The 20,124-nt window shown below is 35.7% G+C and overlaps 1 protein-coding gene across 9 annotated transcripts in view; it reads right to left on the bottom strand.

Annotated features, from left to right (window-relative positions):
* CNOT6L (CCR4-NOT transcription complex subunit 6 like) overlaps window positions 1–20,124 on the bottom strand; it is a 110,626-nt gene that overhangs the window by 48,164 nt on the left and 42,338 nt on the right. For 5 of the 9 annotated variants that reach the window (XM_086405189.1, XM_086405196.1, XM_086405187.1 and 2 more), the window contains exons 2-4: window positions 13,821–13,942; window positions 10,287–10,473; window positions 8,993–9,078 (exon numbers count right to left, since the gene is read on the bottom strand). In XM_086405189.1, the coding sequence (XP_086261315.1) occupies window positions 8,993–9,078; window positions 10,287–10,473; window positions 13,821–13,932 (385 nt within the window). In that variant the 5' untranslated portion in view covers window positions 13,933–13,942. The remainder of the gene's footprint in view (window positions 1–8,992; window positions 9,079–10,286; window positions 10,474–13,820; window positions 13,943–20,124) is intronic. The other 4 variants (XM_086405192.1, XM_086405193.1, XM_086405194.1 and 1 more) reach the window with 1 other exon arrangement.

The following is a 20,124-nucleotide window of genomic DNA, read 5'->3' as shown; positions in this document are numbered from 1 at the left end:
AATTTAGCAAATAAAGTAAAGAAGAAAAGTCATGCTCATCTCAACAGTTGCAGAGAAAGTATTTGACTAATTCAACTTGTACTAACGACAAAAATCCTCAGCAAAAGTGAAGTAATAGGAAAGTGAAAAGTGAAAGTCATGTCCGGTTCTTTGTCCCCGCCATGGACTCTATACAGTCCATGGAATTCTCCAGGCCAGAATACTGGAGTAAGTAGCCTATCCTTTCTCCAGAGGATCTTTCCAACCTAGGGATGAAACCCAGGCCTCCTGCATTGCAGGTGGATTCTTTACCAGTTGAGCCACAAGGAAAGCCCAAAGTAACAGAAGGGAAATTTATTTAACTTGAAAAAGCATCTACCAGAAAACTTGCAGTTATTAATAATATAATTCACAATGAAAGACTGAGCACTTTTTCTCCATAAAATTGAGAATGGAGCAAGGATGTGCAGTGTCACCATTTCTATTTAATATTGTCCTTGGCAGTGTGATAAAGCAAAAAAAAAAAAAAAAGCACACAGAAAGAAATGAAAAGATCTGTACTCACAGATTAAAAGGTTGTAAAAGTTCCTAGAAGTAATAAGTTTACAAATGTTTCAAGGGACAAGATCAATATACATTTAAATAAACTGCATTACAATTCTATAAAATATCAGTGAATAATTGGACATTTAAAAGGCAACATCATTTACAATAACATCAAATAACCAGCAAATCCAGCAAAAATATATAAATCTAGCAAAATATTTGCAAGATCTGCATGCTAAAAACTACAAAACATTGAAGGAATAAAAAAAAACATGCATAAATGAAGAGGTACACAGTATTCATAGATTGGAAGAGTCAATATTAAGTGTCAAGATTATGATATTTATTCTTCCTCCAAACTGATCTACATATTCAATACAATTCCAATTAAAATTCCAGCAGGATATTTTGCAAAAATTATAAGCTGATTCTAAAACTTATATGGAAGTGCAAAGCATTTAGATGTGTCAATGCAATTTTGAAAAATAACTACAGAGTTGGAGAACTCATACTATATAATCTCAGAGCTTATCATAAAGCTACAGTAATCAAACATTTTGGTATTGGCACAGATCAGTGGATAAGATAATATATCTAACAGTAGACCCACATATCTTTGGGTCAAATAATAACTTTGTCAAAGTTGCAAGAAAACTCATGTAGAAAGTATAATCTTTTCAATAAACAGCTGGAATAACTGGGTGTGCATACACAAATGAATAGACTTTGCACCATATACACAAAAATTAACTCAAACCAGACCACAGACCTATATGTAAAACCTAACTATAAAATTTCTAAAAGAAAATCTTCATGTACTTGAATAAGGCAAATAATACATCTTAGGTATGACACCAAAGACAAACCATAGACGAAAACAAGGGATAAATGGGACTGCAATGAAATGGAAAATTGCTTTTTAAAAGTTTCTAATCAAGAAAATAAACATACGAGCCAGGAAACATCTGTAAAACATACTTTTAAAAGGAACTTGAATCTAGAACATTTCATGAACTCTCAAAATCTCAGTAATTAGAAAATATCAATTATGCAAAAGTTGCCATAATTTCTCATCAGAGAAATGACAAATTTAAACCACAATGAGATATTACTATAGCCTACTAGGATGAAAAAAAAAAATAGAACATACTGATAATACCAAAAAGTGCTGACAAGAAGGCACAGCCAAATAAAATCCTCTCATATATTTGGCAGGAATACAAAATGAAAAATCCACTATGCTCCGTTATCAGCCAGATAAACAGTCTGGCAGTTTCTTATGAGGTTTAACATACATTTACCATACCACCTGGCAGTTCCAGTCCCATCTATTTACCCAAGGAAAAGAGAAACTTACTTCACACAAAAATCTATACAAATGTTTACAATCCCTAATCAACCATAACTGGAAACAACCCACATGTCCTTCAACTTGTGAACAGATAAAATTTAGTAGTATGTCCACACAGTCAGAAACTACTCAGCAATAGAAATGCACTATCAAAATACACAACCCTGATGAACCTCAAATACATTAAGCTAAATGAAAGAATCCTGACTCAAAAGTTTACATACTATGTTTCCATGTATGACATTTCTGGGAAAGTACTTGCCGAGGGCTGATAGTAGGAGAAGGTGTTGACTTCAACAAACACAAATGAATTCTGGAGGATACCAGAACAATCTTATGTCTCAACTGTACTGGTGGTTATGCAACTGCATACATCTGTCAACATTTACCAAATGTGAATGTCTGTCAACAAAGAGGTCATTTTCACTCCATGCAAATGGTTTGGTAAAAAGGTTGATAAAAATTTAATTTTTTCAAAACTATATTCAAGATACAATTTCAAGAGTGATCACTAAGAATCCAGAAATAAAATGTACAAATCCCAAACCAACAGAAATACACAGGTTGAGAAATGAACAAGGGGAAAAAAATCTGTTTTAGAAAGGCAAAAAGAGAAAAATCACACAAAGAATGGAATCAAATTGTAGGATGGCAACAATACAAGAATATCAACAACTGGAATAGAGTTAAAGCAACTGGTTTGAACCTACACATTAAAAACAAAAAAAGTCAGACTAGATTAAGAACAAAGACCAATTATATACTATTTATAAGAGACATCTAAGCATAATTACACAGAAAGGCTGAAAGTAAACAAATGAAAAAAGATACATTCAAACAATTTCCAAAAGAAAACTTGAATAGCTATTACATTAGATAACAAAGACTATAAGATGAAAACACTAACAAAAGACTCAGACATACTATCAGGTTCAAATTACCTGAAGGTAGAGCAATACTTTGGCCACCTGATGTAAACGACCAACTCACTGGAAAAGACCGTGATGCTGGGAAAGATTGAAGGCAAAAGGAGAAGATGGAGATAGAGGATGAGATGGCTGGACAGTATCACTGATTCAATGGATATGAATTTGAGCAAACTCCGGAAAATAGTGAGGAACAGGGAAAGGTGGCATGCTACAGTCCATGGGATCACAAAAGTCAGACACAACTTAACAAATGAACAACAACAAGAGAAATATACAGGCATAGATGGTATACCTAATAAAATAATCTCAAAGGCTATAAAGCAAAAGCTAACAAAACGGCATGGGGAAAATGAACAAATCCAGAATTTAAATGGAAATGTTAGCATATACAACTTAATTATTCAAAAAGCAAACAGCCAAAAATTTATAAAGATACAGAAAATCTGAGGAACACCAACAAATTTGATATAATGGAGAAATATATATAGACGTGTGCCCAACAATTAGAGAAACAATACTCTTTTCAGATGCAGTAAAACATTTATAAAAATTGATCACATACAAGGCCATAAAGCAAGAATCAATAGATGTAAAAGACCTGATTCATACAGGCTACCTTAACTGCCTATAATGCAATTAAGTTTAAAGCTAACAATAAAAGAAAGCTAATCTAAAGTCACACATGCATGGAAATTTTAAATAACTGATGAGTCAAAGAAGGTATGATAAACCTAATAATAAAGTTTCCCAGGAGGCATAAATGGTAAAGAACCTGCCTGCCAATGCAGGAGACATGAGAGACACAGGTTCAATCCCTGAGTCAGAAAGCTCCCCTGGACAAGGGCATTGCTACTTACTCCAGTATTCTTGCCTGGCGAATCCCATTGACAGAGGAGCCTGGAGGGCTACACTCCATAGGGTCACAAAGAGTTGGACACAACTGAAGAGAATTAGCAGGCACACGTGCATAATAATAATACTTAGGCCAAAACAATGATAATGTTTCATATCAAAAGCATAGGATGCCAAAAAACTGCCAAGTAAATTTAGTCTTGACAAAAAAAATGTATGATCTTAAATACTTTTATTTATTTTCAAATAAGGAACTCAAAGTATGAATAAGCCATATATCCAACTTAAAAAGGAAAAAATTATAATACTGATAAATGGAACAAAAGAATAAAGAAAAACAGAAACAAACCAGTTTTTAAAAAATAAAAGGCAACACTGATTCACTGAAAAGAACATAACTGACAAACCCCTCGGGAAATAAATTAGGAAAAAAGAGAGAAGGCACAAATAATCTTACTAATGAAGAAAGGGGTAATATAAACAGAGCTTAAAAATATATCTAGAGAACATCATCAACACTTTTATGCAAACAAATCTGAAAACTTTAAAAAGCTAAAAAATTTCAATATTACAGATATGGTCCAGCAAAACTAACTCATGAACAATTAGAAGGACTTGACGGTTCTTATAAGTACAAATACATTGAGGTGATAGTTTCACCAGGCAATGATAGTTTTATAGCCTTGTTCCACAAAAATTTCAAGAAATGGATTAATTACATACTATGCAAACTCTTTGAGAAAATTAAATAAGAACAGTAAAATACAGGTCTATCTTATTCGTGAACATACAAGAAAAATCTCTTTAAAAAAATGGTTGGGAAAGGCAGTCCATCAGTGTCCCTGTGTTCCGTTCCTCATTCTCAGAGAGTGTAACTGATTCTGAGGTTCATCTGTCTCATGATATGGAGCAGGTTCTGTAGCTAAATAGGCAACTATTAATAAATAGGTCAAGGCAGCCAGAGCACTACTTCCATGTAACTCTTTGCACTTCTGGGGAAGCAGGACTAACTTTTTGTAGTTAGCTATAATATTTGTTGCTTGCTTGCAAAGTGCTGGACCTTTGGACTTGGATTACTCAACTGCAATGCAAACTGTGTGTATACAACGGGTGTCTGGGCCCATCTTGTAGCTTGAATGATAGATAATGTTCTTTGTCTCTGACCCAAGAGTCTCATGTCTTCTACCACTACCCATGAAACAATAATTGGCTAACTTAATAGCTTGTTTAAACTACCATATAACTAAACTCATTTCACATGCTAGCAAGGTCATGCTCAAATCCTTCAAGCTAAGCTTCAACAGTACGTGAACCAAGAATTTCCAGATGTATAATCTTGATTTAGAAAAGGCAGAGGAACCAGAGATCAAAGTGCCAACATTCCTAGAAAACGCCAAGGGAATTCTAAAAAAAATCTGCTTCACTGACTATGCTAAAGTCTTTGACTGTGTAGATCACAAAAAACTGTGGAAAACTCGTAAAGACATGAGAATACCAGACCACCTTACCTGTCTCCTGAGAAACCTGTACAGGACAAGAAGCAACAGTTAGAACCAGACACGGAACAACAGACTGGTTCAAGATTAGGGAAGGAGTGTAAGGTTGTATATTGTCATCCTGCTTATTTAACTTATATGCAGAGTACTTCATGAGAAATGTCGGGCTAGGAGATTCACAAGCTGGAAGCAAGATTGCCAGGAGAAATATCAACAATCTCAGATATGCAGACAGTAACATTCCAATGGCACAAAGTGAAGAGGAACTAAAGAGTCTCTTGATGAAAGTGAAAGAGGAGAGTGACAAAGCGGGTTTAAAACTCAACATTCAGAAAACTAAGATCATGGCATCTGGTCCCATCACTTCCAGGCAAATAGATGGGGAAAAACTAAGAACAGTGACAAATTTTATTTTCTTGGGCTCCAAAATCACTGCAGACAGTGACTGCAGCCACGAAATTATAAGAAGCTCCCTGGAAGAAAAATTATGACAAACTTAGCATATTAAAAAGCCAGAGATATCATTTTGCCAACAAAGGTCTGTATGGTCAAAGATATGATTTTTCCAATAGTCATGCATGTTTGTGAGAGCCTGACCATAAAGAAGGCTGAGCGCCAAAGAATTGATGGTTTTGAATTGTGGTGCTAGAGAAGACTCTTTAGAGTCCCTTGGACAGCAAGGAGATCAAACCAGTCAAATCCTAAAGGAAATCAACCCTGAATACGCACTGGAAGGACTGATGTTGAAGCTCCAAAACTTTGGCCATCTGTTAAGAGCCAACTCATTGGAAAAGACTCTGATGCTGGGAGAGATTGAGGGCAAGAGGTGAAGGGAGTGACAGGGGATGATATGGTTGGATGGCATCTCTGACTCAATGGACATGAGTATGAGCAAACTCTGGGAGATAGTGAAGGACAGGGAAGCCAGGTGTGCTGCTGTTCATGGAGTCACAAAGAGTCAGACACTACTTAGCGACTGAACAACAATGCTCTCTGATAGATTATTTTTCACTTACTGATTTATAGATGCTCATTAGATAATACAGAAGTAAGTACCTTGCCTCCTATATGAGTGACAACTGGATTTTTAAAATGCTACTTTTAAAAAGGTACTGAGAATGTTAGATAAACGGATATGTATTCATTTTATTATTTTCTTTAAAATGTTACTTTTTATATTATGATATATTTAGTGAATGTAAAAGTTCACATAGTAAAAGAATCTTAAACTGTCGCACTCCTTTTTATTTCAAGGGTGGTAAGCAATTCGTGGGAGAAAGGTAGAAATTTTCACAGTTATTGAAGTCATAAATTTTTTATTATTTGGGGACATAAATGTTTAATGCTTGAGGAACTCTTTGGCCCGTATGTCAGAGAAAGCATTGCTTTACCTTAGGACATGAATTTCAAATTATTTAAAACTTACACATTTTCTTTCATAAAAACTAATAAAGTTTGAATTTGTTTTTTAAGTGACTTAACAGAACATTTCCAGCTTACTGGACTGGCCATGTATGTAGTTTTTAAATTGGCCTTCTTCCTATCCTAACTCCTAAAATACCCAACCCACCACTCATACTCCTCAAGTCTCAAAACAGAATTTCTAAAAATTAACTTGGTGAGCCAGGATGATCAAAATCATTATCAAAATGTCAGTATCTATGCTTCAGAGGAAGACAGGAAATGGAAGGAAAAGACAGGAAAAAACTCCTTTTTCTAGTTTGAAGACAAAATGGAATCTCAGAGGCAATCCATTTTCATTGTTTCTTTTAAATATATCACAACACTATTTTAAATGCTCCATTCTACTCCCTCCCCCTTTTTTAGACACAAAATACCACTACATGGTTATTAAAACTGATGATGAATTATTTCAAGTTTTACCTCCCTAAGAATATACAGCTACCATTCATTAGGGACCTTTATTCCTTTAATTCCTTCATAAAACCAACCCTGTTTTTTATCATCTTAAAGTTATGAAAGAAGGTTGGAAGGGCTCTGATTTTCTTTCATGTCTAAAAGGTCCTTACTCCTCCATACTGATTACTTGAACATAAAATAGCACTGCCAGAAAAACAAATCTTCACAGAAGAGGAAAGGGCTGCATACAGGCATTTACCACAGAACAAACCGAAGTTTACTGAAAAGGAAGTTATTCAAGAGCACAGAGAAAACTAAGTTGCATCTAGTAAAGCAGAACTGGTGCCTGACTTTAAAAGTCTAAAGGGAGATTTTAACAAATGTGAATCATCAGCAGACAAATCTCTAAAACCAAAGGCCAACCAAAGATTATAGTTTGGAAGACTAACATTTTAACCAATAAAAAAGAATGAAGGACTAAGGAGACAATAGATATTCAGAATGATTCATTCAGTTGGTACACAGTATAAATTTTCTGAGAACACGTCTCTACATGAGATAACATGGAATAGAGTTGTGAAACAGAAGATATATAATATTTGCTTTTTTAGGAATGTTACAAAGTATAAAGGCTAAGTCTAACTGGGTTCAATAGCAAATTATTCATTTGTCATTAACATGCTCTCCATCAATATGAGAAGGAGGAAAACAGCCCTTCTGATTGATCTTGAAAGAAATAATAGTTATCCTTGGAGAAAAAAATATACAATTATTATAACCAGTATGAAATTGTGAGTTCCATATTTCATGAAATCTAAGATTATACAAAATGATAACCATTCATACTTATTAAGAGGAACAGAAGCCCCCACTCCAACTCTAGCTGGATAATTGTTTCAACTATAAGAATAAGATTTAACATATAGAGAGTAAGGTGAAATTCACACCTTGGGTGAATCCTCAAGAAAATATTTTAGATGATAAGTATCCCCCTGTCTGTACTTCATACATGATTTAAAAAAAAAAAACAAAGCAGTAAAATCCTACAAAGAAACTAAAATCACAAGTTAGACCATTCATATAATGACCTAATTTACAAAGGGTTAATTGTATAAGAAAGCCTAATACCACTGTTTCCATTTCATTCATTTCAACAAGTAACATCAGCAATCCTACCACTCTTATTCGAGCTTCTTTCTTAATGCTCCATTGTATGACTTTAACAAACACAAACAGAACATGTTCATGAGACTTAGTAGTCTTTGAAGAAGGAAAATAAAACAAAGTGTGTATTTTATAAGGCTTTGATTAATGTTCATTCCTTATTAGCACAAAAAATGTTTAACCAATACAGTAAATCTACACACAGTCCTCTGCATTCAAAATAAGCCCGTCTTCCTATGCTATGCTGTAAGAGAAAAACATACAAAACAAGTATTTATGTGATTTGAGTATGACTTTCATCCCAAACTGAGATGATACCACCAGAGGATGGATTAATATGCTTATATACAAACAACTACACTTACTATGTGTAGCTCATTTTTACTGTTATGCTTTTCCCTTATATAATATGTTAATGCTATCTACTCTATTAAAATCAGACATTCTGACTGAGGTTATAATTTATTATGTTACATCATTGTTTTTAAATTTTTTTTTAAATGGGAAAAAACTACAATGCTAAGTGTTAACTTAAAATATCTCCTCTAAGAAAATTCAAAGGTTTACAGAAAATTAAAAATAAAATTAAAAAATGTTCCCTCCATACAAGCTTGTTAAAATGATGGGAGCTTGTTGAAATCCTGAAGCTCAATTTGATATAGAAGAATCACTTTTCTCTTAAGAGGAACATATGGTTATATTCTCAAAATTATACTAAAACCTGACCTAACTGTAACCAAAATGGCCTTTAAAAGGTTAACACAGCCTCAATACTGAGTGTCAATGCTATCATTTAAAAAAGAAAAATCACTCACCTTTCAAACCTAGAGTTTGTAGCTGGAAGAGCCGACCAAGTTCATAAGGCAAAACCCGTAACAGATTGTTATTTAAAAGCAATTCCCTGTTTTAAAGAAAAAAAAAAAACAAACTTTATTAACATATCCACAGTTGCTGTTCTTAACCTGCCTTTTAAGATACCATGAGTGATATCTACAATCAAGGCATTATTTCTCTATATTCATTCCAAAATGTTATAACTACCACATTCATTAACAGTGTTTCTATGAATTTACTCATTCTCGAACACAAATTAAAGATATAGGAATTGTGTATCACTCTCAAATCCACTCCCTTTTGTCGCTCACCCAAAATTCCTCTCAGATACAAATCAAGAGAGAGAGATATTTTATGTACCCAAAGATAGCAGATATCCTCAAACCCAGCCTCAATCACAGGGAAAAAAAAATTTTTTTAATAAACTTCAGGATTTACTACACAGTAGCCAGTAACCCATTCAAATTTCATAGCATTACAACTATAATCACTTCAAGATACAACAATCACTGACAGAAAATATAAACATTAAAAATAAAGCATAGGACAGTATAAACAGGACAGCACACATGAAGATCTGAATTTATGACTGTGAAATTTGGGGCAGATTATAGAGAAAATAAATGGCCAGTGTTATTAATTAATGACTAAAAGGTATAAAATCAGACACCTAAGAAGTATTAAAAAAAACACATACAGTAAAGGGATTGTGAAAAAACAAGATTTTTAAAATATTAAATGTTTAAATTTAAACATATGATAGCAATTTTTTAACATTACTACTCAGCAGTAAAAAGGCAGGAAAGCAATCTTTGTTTTCATTGGTTCCCCCATGCCTCAATGGGTAAAGAATCCATCTGCAACGTAGGAGACATAGGAGATGTGAGTTCAATTCCTGGGTCGGAAAGATCCCCTGGAGGAGGAAATGGCAACCCACTCCAGTCTACTACTAGTCTAGCCCCAAATAATTCTGATGAGATTTGTCACCTGAGTGTAAAGCAAGAATAAAGTATTTTAGCCCTATCCCACCTCAAGTCTGTCAAAAGAAATTGGTAATACACGCACATTTCCAGCTAGAAAACTCCAAATTTAAAGGAAGGAAGGAAAAGAAGCATTCTATGAAGGCCAACTCAAGTACTGTGCTTAGACAATTTATATCATTTAATATTCACACACATATGGAAAGCCTACTTACTTTAAGATGAGTAACCTCCCATATTTGTATTTGGTAAATTTACAATTTTATACAGTTGTGTCACATTTATATGTTCTCACCTGAGAGACACCATGTTTCCTAGTTCTGCTGGTAAACTTCTGAGTTTATTGGATGACAGATCCAGGTAAACCAGATTATGAAGCTTGGCAATATCAGGTGGAATGCGACTAAGGTAATTGTCATTTAGGTGCAGCGCTGTCAAGTGTGTCAATGACCAAAGTGATGTACTTAAGCTCCGCACTCTACCTAAAAGGCAAAATATTGATTCATTAAACCTAGGTCCAAGACAAAAAATGAGCTACAAGCACCAAAAAGTGGGAGAAAAGCCCATAAATGCATACAGATACTCTGACTCTGACATTTTAATTTTGCATTAAATGCTTTTGACTGCTTCCAAACATAACTGGTCCTTCTTTAATTCCATGCAACTTTTGTCTGACAACCATTCTTTCTCACAAATCTACCATGTATTAAAATAAAACGCAATATAACAAGGAGACCCTTGGATTGAGGGTGATCACATGTCTCAAGGAGAAAGCATGGGGCTGACTTGAGCTTTTGCAATAGAATGGTTATGAATTTTTTTTAAGTCATGGTACTAACAAAGCACTTCTCACATACTTCATGAAAATTAACAGTACAAGGCTAATCTACACCTAGGGTTTGAATTAGTCTACATACTTTAAATAGACAAGAGTAACTGCTATGATTTAGAACTAATCTTAGATTAGCCACCAGGAAAATCATTTTACTCCCAAAGAAGATATCTTCCCCAGCTTTCTCCTATTTCAATTATACATTAATAAATCTGGTTTAAGATTCTGCATTAAGTGCAACACACTCCAGGAAATGGTCACACATTACGCTTTACCAGTGACTCAGCCTCCGACAGCTATGGTAGAACACATACTGGAAAAAGCTAGAAGACTTGATTCAGAGTCCTAATTTCTACCATTTGTTAGCCATATTAAGCCTAAGCAAATCACAGAGTTTCAACTTCTGTACAACGTGGTATTATCTTAACAATAAACTTATATGAAGAGACTTTAAAAACTTTTTACCAAAGTGAAATGGTAAAAGATTCTGATTAAAAGAGCAGTGGAAGGTACAGAGGGCAAAAAAATCTTAATAGGGAAATGTTGTTTTTCGTGTGGCTATCAAGCAGTAGACTCAAATTTAGATCTTCTGTCCAGGGTTCTTTCTATCACAGGTTCCTTGACCTTGTCTATAATCAGGCTTAAAGTATTAACTAGGATTTTGCATTTTAATAGGAAACAAAGTTTTCAAGTGATAGAGGTTCTAATAAATAAAACACTTAAGTTTTTACCTAGGGGTAACCAGGGATTATCAACCAGAGACAACACTGGGACTCTGGCAATCTGGAAACATTTTAGGTTGTCAAAACCAGAGGAGTGCTACCACTATCTAGTGGGTAGAGGCCAGGAATGCTGCTGAACATCGATGTGCCACAACCACTTCCAACCACAAAGAACTGTCTACCCGGAAGTGTCAACAGTGCCAAGTTGAGAAATCCTGGGTTAACCTAGTAGGATTTGCTCATATTCATTATTTTAAAATTACCAATCACCTATCCACCCAGCTACTTTTTATCGAAGATACACATAGTTCCTGCTATACTCTAATGTGGGTTTAACTCTTCCAATGAAAGCCTACTGAGGAAAAAATTACATTCTATGTACAGTCTGTATTATATCGATTCATAAAAGAAAAACTGTACTTATACTTTTATTTTTAATAAGTTTTTAACTTTGTAATAATTGTAGATTTATAGAAAAGTTACCAGACAACACAGTTCCTATACACCCCCCAGCCAGTTTTCCCTACTACTAGCATATTATATTACCACTGTACATTTGTAAAAGGTTTCCTAGTGGCTCGGTAGTAAAGAACATGCCTGCCAATGTAGGAGACCGGGTTCAATCCCCGGGTGGAGAAGATCCTCTGACGGAGGAAACAGCAACCTATTCCAGTATTCTTGCCTGGGAAATCCCTACCTGGGAAAAGCCTGGCAGGCTACAGCCCGTAGGGTCACAAAGAGTCAAACACAGTTTAGCAACTAAAGGGACAGAACCTGGGTCTCCTGCCTTGCAGGCAGATTCTTTACCATCTGAGCCACCAGGGAAGCCTGTTAACTGAAAGAATTAGTTACTCAGTCATGTCCACCTCTTTGTGACCCCATTGGCTGTAGCCCGCCAGGTTCCTCTGTCCATGGAATTCTCCAGGCCAGAACACTGGAGTCAGTTCCCTTCTCCAGGAGATATTCTTGACCCAGAGATCGAACCTGGGTCTCCTGGATTGCAGGTAGATTGTTTACCATCTGATTCGCCAGGGAAGCCCAAAAAAGAACATTTGTCAAAACTAGGAAACTAAGATTACTACTTTCGTTATTAACTAATTTACAGACTTTATTTGAATTTCACCAGTTTTTACACCTTTTTGTTAGAAGATTTGATCCAAGATACCATTTTGCATCTAGTTGCCATGTCTCTTTAGTCTTCTCTTGTCTATGACAGTTTCTCATTCTTTCCTTGTTTTCAGGACCCTGACAATCACTCTGTGGAACGTCCTTCAGTTGGTCTGATGTTTTTCTCACTATTAGACTGGGGTTATGAGTTTTCAGAAATCAGATTCTATTTTAACAAATCCTAAACATGTAAAGTCATGTAGCAGTTATCACTTTATAGAATAAACAGATAGCTTTTAGGATTCCTACTCTGCCAACAATGGGATGATAGGATGATGGCAAAGATATCAACTTGCAAAAATGATTACTCTGTGATAGAAAAACAAAATCTATTATATCAAAGAAGCAGGTTTTACTTAGAAACTGCACTCCCAATGCCTTCAGTTCTAGATGCCACCTGTGGCCCATGGTATTAATCTCAAAAGAAACAATGGAAACAAAGACATTTAGTCACAGATAAAACAGTAAGTTGAACACTAGTAAGTACCTCAGCCGGAGAAGGCAATGGCACCCCACTCCAGTACTCTTGCCTGGAAAATCCCATGGATGGAGGAGCCTGGTAGGCTGCAGTCCATGGGGTCGCCAAGAGTCGGACACAACTGAGCGACTTCCCTTTCACTTTTCACTTTCATGCATTGGAGAAGGAAATGGCAACCCACTCCAGTGTTCTTGCCTGGAGAATCCCAGGGACGGGGGAGCCTGGTGGGCTTCCGTCTATGGGGTCGCACAGAGTCAGACACGACTGAAGTGACTTAGCAGCAGCAGCAAGTACCTCAGCATTTGGATTTTTTCAATTAATTCATCTAACTCAAAATGTATAGCAATGACAAAAATGTAATACTCAACTCTTGTTCATTCTTGCGATTATGTGTGTGTGAAGTGTGAAGTCGCTCAGTCGTGTCTGACTCTTTGCGACCCCATGGACTGTAGCCTTCCAGGTTCCTCCATCCATGGGATTTTCCAGGCAAGAATACTGGAGTGGGGTGCCATTTCCTTCTCCAGGAGATCTTCGCAACCCAGGGATTGAACCCAGGTCTTCTGCATTGTAGACAGACATTTTACTGTCTGAGCCACATATCCCAAATTAAATGTTTCAGATTTCACTCACCCGAGATTTCTAATTCTGCCCAGTGAGATTTTTTCCCATTGGCTACCTCCTCTGCTGACATGATGGTATAAATTCTGCGAGGATCTGGAGGATCATATTTTTCCTTTGGCATCCCTATTAGTCTGTGAGAAAAAAGAAAAAAGATGACCAATTATTATAGTCATACATAAAAACAGAGGGAGAAAAATGGGACGCTAAGTTTTCTTTGGCTTCCCCCTTACCAGGCTACCCTTAAATTCTCATTAGAAGGAAAACACACGCAAAGTAGGCTAGGCTGCAGGAATTTAGTAACAGAGGCCTCAAGGAAAATGCAAAGAAGCAGGGACACTGGACTTCACAATAAAACATGGTCGTTGCTTCCCAAACATTCACTGCACCCCTTCCTCTTCATTTAACTGCTGTGCTTTCCAAGACAGACTGACCCTTTGAGAGTTTCCTTGATGGACTCTGATTGGTCTAAGAGAACCAAGGTAATTCTATCCTCCTTGCTTCATGCTATTCAAATATTCCATGTCTAAAACAATAAGCACAAGATATTCTCCCTGTCACAGAGATTAGTTCAGAAATATCTAATAATCACTAGGCTTAAGACTAATTTTACATTTATGGGAAGAGCAAGCTTCTTTCTCCTATTGGTCATACATGAAAAAGAATATAACCCCAACTACTCTTGGCAATCATTCAACAACTAGAAGGGAAGCCAGCCATAGCAGTCAGAGACTAGAAAACAGAGAAACAAAGCCAGAGTCCTCACCAAACCACTCCTGTAGCATTCTTCAGCACTGGGTTTTTTGACTATACAAACCAGTCTATTTGCTTATTGTTTAAACTACTAGTTTGTGTTTTCTGCTACTGTAATCAAAAGCATCTTAATTAAGATCATGTATCTTGGTTTACATGGGCCAATCTTGGTTTATATCTGTTACTCTTAGGTCACTATTAATATAATGCTCAAAAGTGTCCAATTTGGATGATAAGTTACATGGCTGCCCTAATTTAAAGTAGTATTATACAGTTTTCTTTATATAACTGCAAAAATAATTGAACAATCATCAGTGACAACCAAATAGACATAAAACTCCTCAAGTGTGCAATGTATGAATCAGATGACAAATGGCCATAAAAATAACCATTCAAGAGGTCTTAAACTCCTGCATGCTATCATTTCAGTTTAGTTCAGTCGCTCAGTCATGTCCAACTCTTTGAGACCCCATGAACTGCAGCATACCAGGCCTCCCTATCGATCACCAACTCCCAGAGCCCACCCAAACTCATGTCCATTGAGTCAGTGATGCCATCCAACCATCTCATCCCCTGTCATCCCCTTCACCTCCTGCTCTCAATCTCAGCATCAGGGTCTTTTCAAATGAGTCAGCTCTTTCCATCAGGCAGCCAAAGTATTGGAGCTTCAGCTTCAACATCAGTCCTCCCAATGAACACCCAGGACTGATTTCCTTTAGGATGGAATGGTTGGATCTCCTTGCAGTCCAAGGGACTCTCAAGTCTTCTCCGACACCACAATTCAAAAGCATCTATTAGTATCTGCATACTATTTATAGTTGCTTCTTTGCTCACACTTTAACACACACAGATATACATACAGACACCAAAACCAAATGTCTAAAACTGGGACTGTTTCCAAGTAGTTTAGAACCTCTATCTCAATGGAAGAGTTACTTTCAGATGGTCTGAAATTTGTTACATAGAAAGAAAAACAGGAAGAATTCTATTATGTATCAAGAAATCAAAGCTAGTTTATAAGAGTACAATCAAAATTTCCCATCCCATAATTTGCCCTAGTATTTCTGAAGGAAAAACCGTCATTTCTTCCCATTTACTAAAAGGAGCAAAGAGGAAGTTCTCCAGATTTTTTTCATCTGTTAACAGTAATTAGCTTCCAAACCTGGTTAAGCTCTTCAGCTCTAATCTTATCACATAACTGTGTGATACTGAAACATGTTTTATTTTCCATAAATGTCCCGGATCTTCATACAGCACAAAGAGTATGATCATTTTTCACAGGGGAAAAACTTGATTTTTACCCTATGTGGCCTATGTAAAATATTTCTGAATATAACATTTTTAGGTAATAAGGTTTTTAGAATTTCTACTATGCACCATAAGGCACATGTATCTCTGTGGATACTCCTACACACTAATGTAAGATTCTACAAAAACACAAGATTAATAAGCAAAACCAAATCAAATGGATTCAGATCCAAAGACATGCTACAAATTCATCAACAATAACAATGGGTAAAACTAAGACTATGAAATTTTCAAATTAACTTTCATTAATTTTAAATCATTTTCATAAAACATAGTGCAAAAAATGGTATAGATGCACCTACAGCAGGGGAAGAAAAGCGACGTAATCATGAAGAACAGACAGGTGGATACAACGGGGAAAAGAGGAGAGTGGGACATATCAGGAGATTATATATATACACATATATATACTTCCATGTGTAAAATAGATAGCTGGTAGGAACCTGCTATATATACAGCAAAGGGAGCTCAGCTCAGCGCTCTGTGATGACCTAGAGGGGAGGGATGGGGGAAATGGGATGGAGATTCACGAGGGAAGGGATATATGCACACAGTTGATTCACTTTGTTGTATAGCAGAAACTAACACAACACTGTAAAGCAATTATACCCCAATTAAAAAAAAAAGTGCATCGGTCAACTTAATTTGGCAGTTTAACCACGGCTACCACTGGACAGTGTGTTACTTAAGGGATAATGAGAATGGAGGTATATCCTCTTTGTCTCTATACAGTTCCTATCACATGTGTGTGTGCTCAGTTGTATCTGACTCTTTGCAATCCATGGACTGTAGCCCTCCAGCCTCCTCTCTTCATGGGATTTCCCAGGCAAGAATACTGGAGTGGGTTGCAATTTTTCTACTCAAGGGGATCTTCCTGACCTAGGGATCAAACCCACATCTCCAGCATTGGCAGACAGATTCTTTACCACTGCAAAGCACTCCTATCACACAGTGGGCACCTAGTAAGTATTTGTGGAATGATCATGTGCTTTTTAATCCTAAAAACTACCAGCTTTCTCCCACCTATTCCAATTAACAGTCAATCCTCTTCTAAAAATTAATCTCATGAAATGGTCATTAATCAATTTCCCTAAATAATTTAGAAATCTAGAGAGGAGATTAATAGTCATCATCTCTTCTGGCCCACAAATGTTAATATCTGAAATTGCTACTATATAAGAACTATATTTCTTTTTAAAAAATTTTTATAAGTCTCCATCTTTGTAAGTCTATTAAAATTTACAAAATCTGTTTATCATATCCATAAAATGCTTACCAATGTCTATAATATGTAAAAACCAAAGTACAATTAATACTGTTATATTACGCATCAAAGGTCTCTTTTGGATTTGATTAGGAAGTCAATAAAAATACAAGTCATTTAATCCTTCAAAGTGACACTAAATTTGGATAGTCTGATTGAAGTTAAAACACTTATTTGCATTAACTAATTTAGTAGAGTCTATAGATTTGGTGATCACTACTGTCCTAAGCATCAGGTTTTCAAATATGCTACTTAAAAACTTAGCTCAAATTTAAGAAATTGGCATTACTGAACCTCCTATTCAGCTTTATCTTCCTGTTCAGTTTCTCAGCATCAATCTTCCATCTTGGAGACATTATCACAAAAACCTATTTCAAAATAACAATGTATAAAATAATAATTCAACTATAACTTAAATGTTTAAATGTGACACTGATAATGTGCTTTCTCAACAGTCTAAGATACAGGTCAGTCCAAGGTTTAAATACTGGATGGACACACTTCATCCAAGGAAGAGAAATGTTTTATTTTGCAAAGTCTAACAGCTAATTCCTTTCTCTAACTTTATTAAATTGATGAAAGGCAGGTTTTTCAATTGGTTTTTCCAAGAATTTCTCATTTCTGCAATATCTTACATCAGTTCCCAAAGGATCATGCCATTACATCAACCTAATTTACACTGGGGAGGGGATCCTACTAATGTAACAAGAGTAAACTAAAACCCCCTTCACAAAACAGCCTTTTTAACTTGCACTCTTCAATACTATGAAAAATACTCCACATAGCTCCCCAAATACTGACTACATAAGCTTCTTTGAACTTGCCATCCTCTCTCCTCCATTCCTTGAATCTTATATCACCAATGCAGGCTTCTCAGAATCTAGTCTAAATCTAGTTCTGAGAGCAACTGTCAGTCCTGAACAAAGAACTTGATTATTTCTTAGTTTCTACGTGAACTATCCTGAAAGAAAATCATCACTGAAGGATGATTAATTATGACATACAGTGAAGATTTTCATTAGTTTATTTCTTGGAGTCTTCTGTAAAATTACGCAAAAACTTCAAGTAAACTTGTAAAATACTAACTTCATGGAAGATGTATTCCAGTCCTTTTCTGGCTGAAAGTAACACTGTATGTAACACTAGGGCTACTTTGCCCTAAAAAATTTACAATTCCCAAACTGTAAATAAAATACAAGATTCCTATATAACACGCTGTTCAATGAATAAATTGTTGCAAAATATACATGAATTACCACCAAATACACTATTGCCAAGGAACCCCAAATCTCAGGTTTTGTATCTGGGGCGAGGAAAATACTGCAACATGACTCCTCCCTGCCCTATTGTCCTCCCCACTAAATAATAATCTGAGCCAAATCAGAGCAACTATTAAAGGCCAGAACTAAGCTTCTGCTAATTTTGGTTATCTGGAGAAGCTTACTAAAAACAAAAAAATAGCAGACTCTATAGTGGATATAAAGATATAAGTCATTATGGTGTTAAACCACAGATTCCCTCAGATTACCCCCTTCTCTAAATTTAAGGTCATTTTATCTCAGTCTATAGTTCAGCACAGTTTCAGAAATTAATCCTACTTCATTTAGCATTCACAATAAGAAAGAATGCTCCAATCACAGTGAACCAGACCTCCAACTCAATGAATCCAACCCTAAAGTATAAACCAGTAGATAGGCACTTGGAGCCACAGACATATTAAGTCATCATCTCAACAGCAGTTTGCGAAGAAATCTTAGACAGAGATGTAGAGTTCTCAAAGTTAAAAGAAGACAAAATTAAGCCTACGCTGCTTACATTTTAGACCAAGATGTCAGTGTCTTATTACATTTTACATATTCTCAAATAAATCTGTCTTCTGTCAGCATTTATTTCCAAAGACCATGGAACACATTATTTGTTATTTATTGAATACCCACCTTGACTAACATCTATCCTTGCCATCTGGCCTTAATCATTAAGACCACTTTCCTTTCTGAGAAAATATGTCTAAGTTTACCATTTTTAATAAAAAAAAAATAAGCACTGCACTGCAGCACTGGAAGTTTCTATTTCCTCATCAATATCTATTTTTAACTACACACAAGTATTAATCATTACAACTGTCACACAAAATTTATACCTTGCCTGTGAGCCCAGGAGCTCACAGCTGATACTTAAAAAACAGCTTCCAGCAAATCACACTGCATAAAGTAGAATCATACTGATAAAAATAAAGATTGATGGCAATCACAAGAGCTTAGAAGACACCTTGTGATAAACAACAATTTCATCCACATTCCTACTCCTCTTCTATACCAAAGGCCTCCGGGTGACATTTGTCTTCAATGACATATTCAACTCAAGTCTGTAGATGAATACAGACTTGTTTCATCATTTCAATAATGAAACACTCAAAAAGAGCCATTCAAAATCTTCGTATCTCCCAATCTGTCACCACTTTAAACAATAACAAAACAAAATTCAAGTTTTACAATGGTAAAGCCACCCATCATTAAGGAAAAAATTACCTTCGGACTTCTGGAATTTCCTGTTTCGGACCACTTTCACATTTATTCAGCAAACATTCACTGCAGGCCTGCTATCATCATGTACTGTATCAAGCACTAGGACTTCAACAGTGAACAAGACAAAGGGCATCCTTGCCCTCATGGAGCTTACACCATTTTCATGGTTACTACGTGAAAAATAAAGTTATAGAATATTCTGATTTCAAATAATTTCACAAACAATTTTTCATTTCTTTTTGTTAGTACTTTTCTCCCCGTCATCAGGTAATTGCATTTCTCCCTATAGCCACTATGCTGAAACATACAGCTAAAGGGAGAATAAAAGATCTTTATCACAGAAGATGAGAGTAATGAATAATAGATAACCTATAGAATGGACAAGGATAGGATTAAAGAGTAGCATACCCAGAACAAGAATGGCAAGTTTTAAAGGGCTTAAAATTGAGGAATAAGATCAAAGATA

This window comes from Bos grunniens, chromosome 6, assembly GCF_055505025.1.
Source record: "Bos grunniens cultivar Pamir isolate PY7600 chromosome 6, Bosgru_T2T1.0, whole genome shotgun sequence".
NCBI classification, from domain to species: Eukaryota; Metazoa; Chordata; class Mammalia; order Artiodactyla; family Bovidae; genus Bos; species Bos grunniens.
Note: the sequence above shows the minus strand (reverse complement) of the source record. Positions and strands in the feature narration are given on the sequence as shown.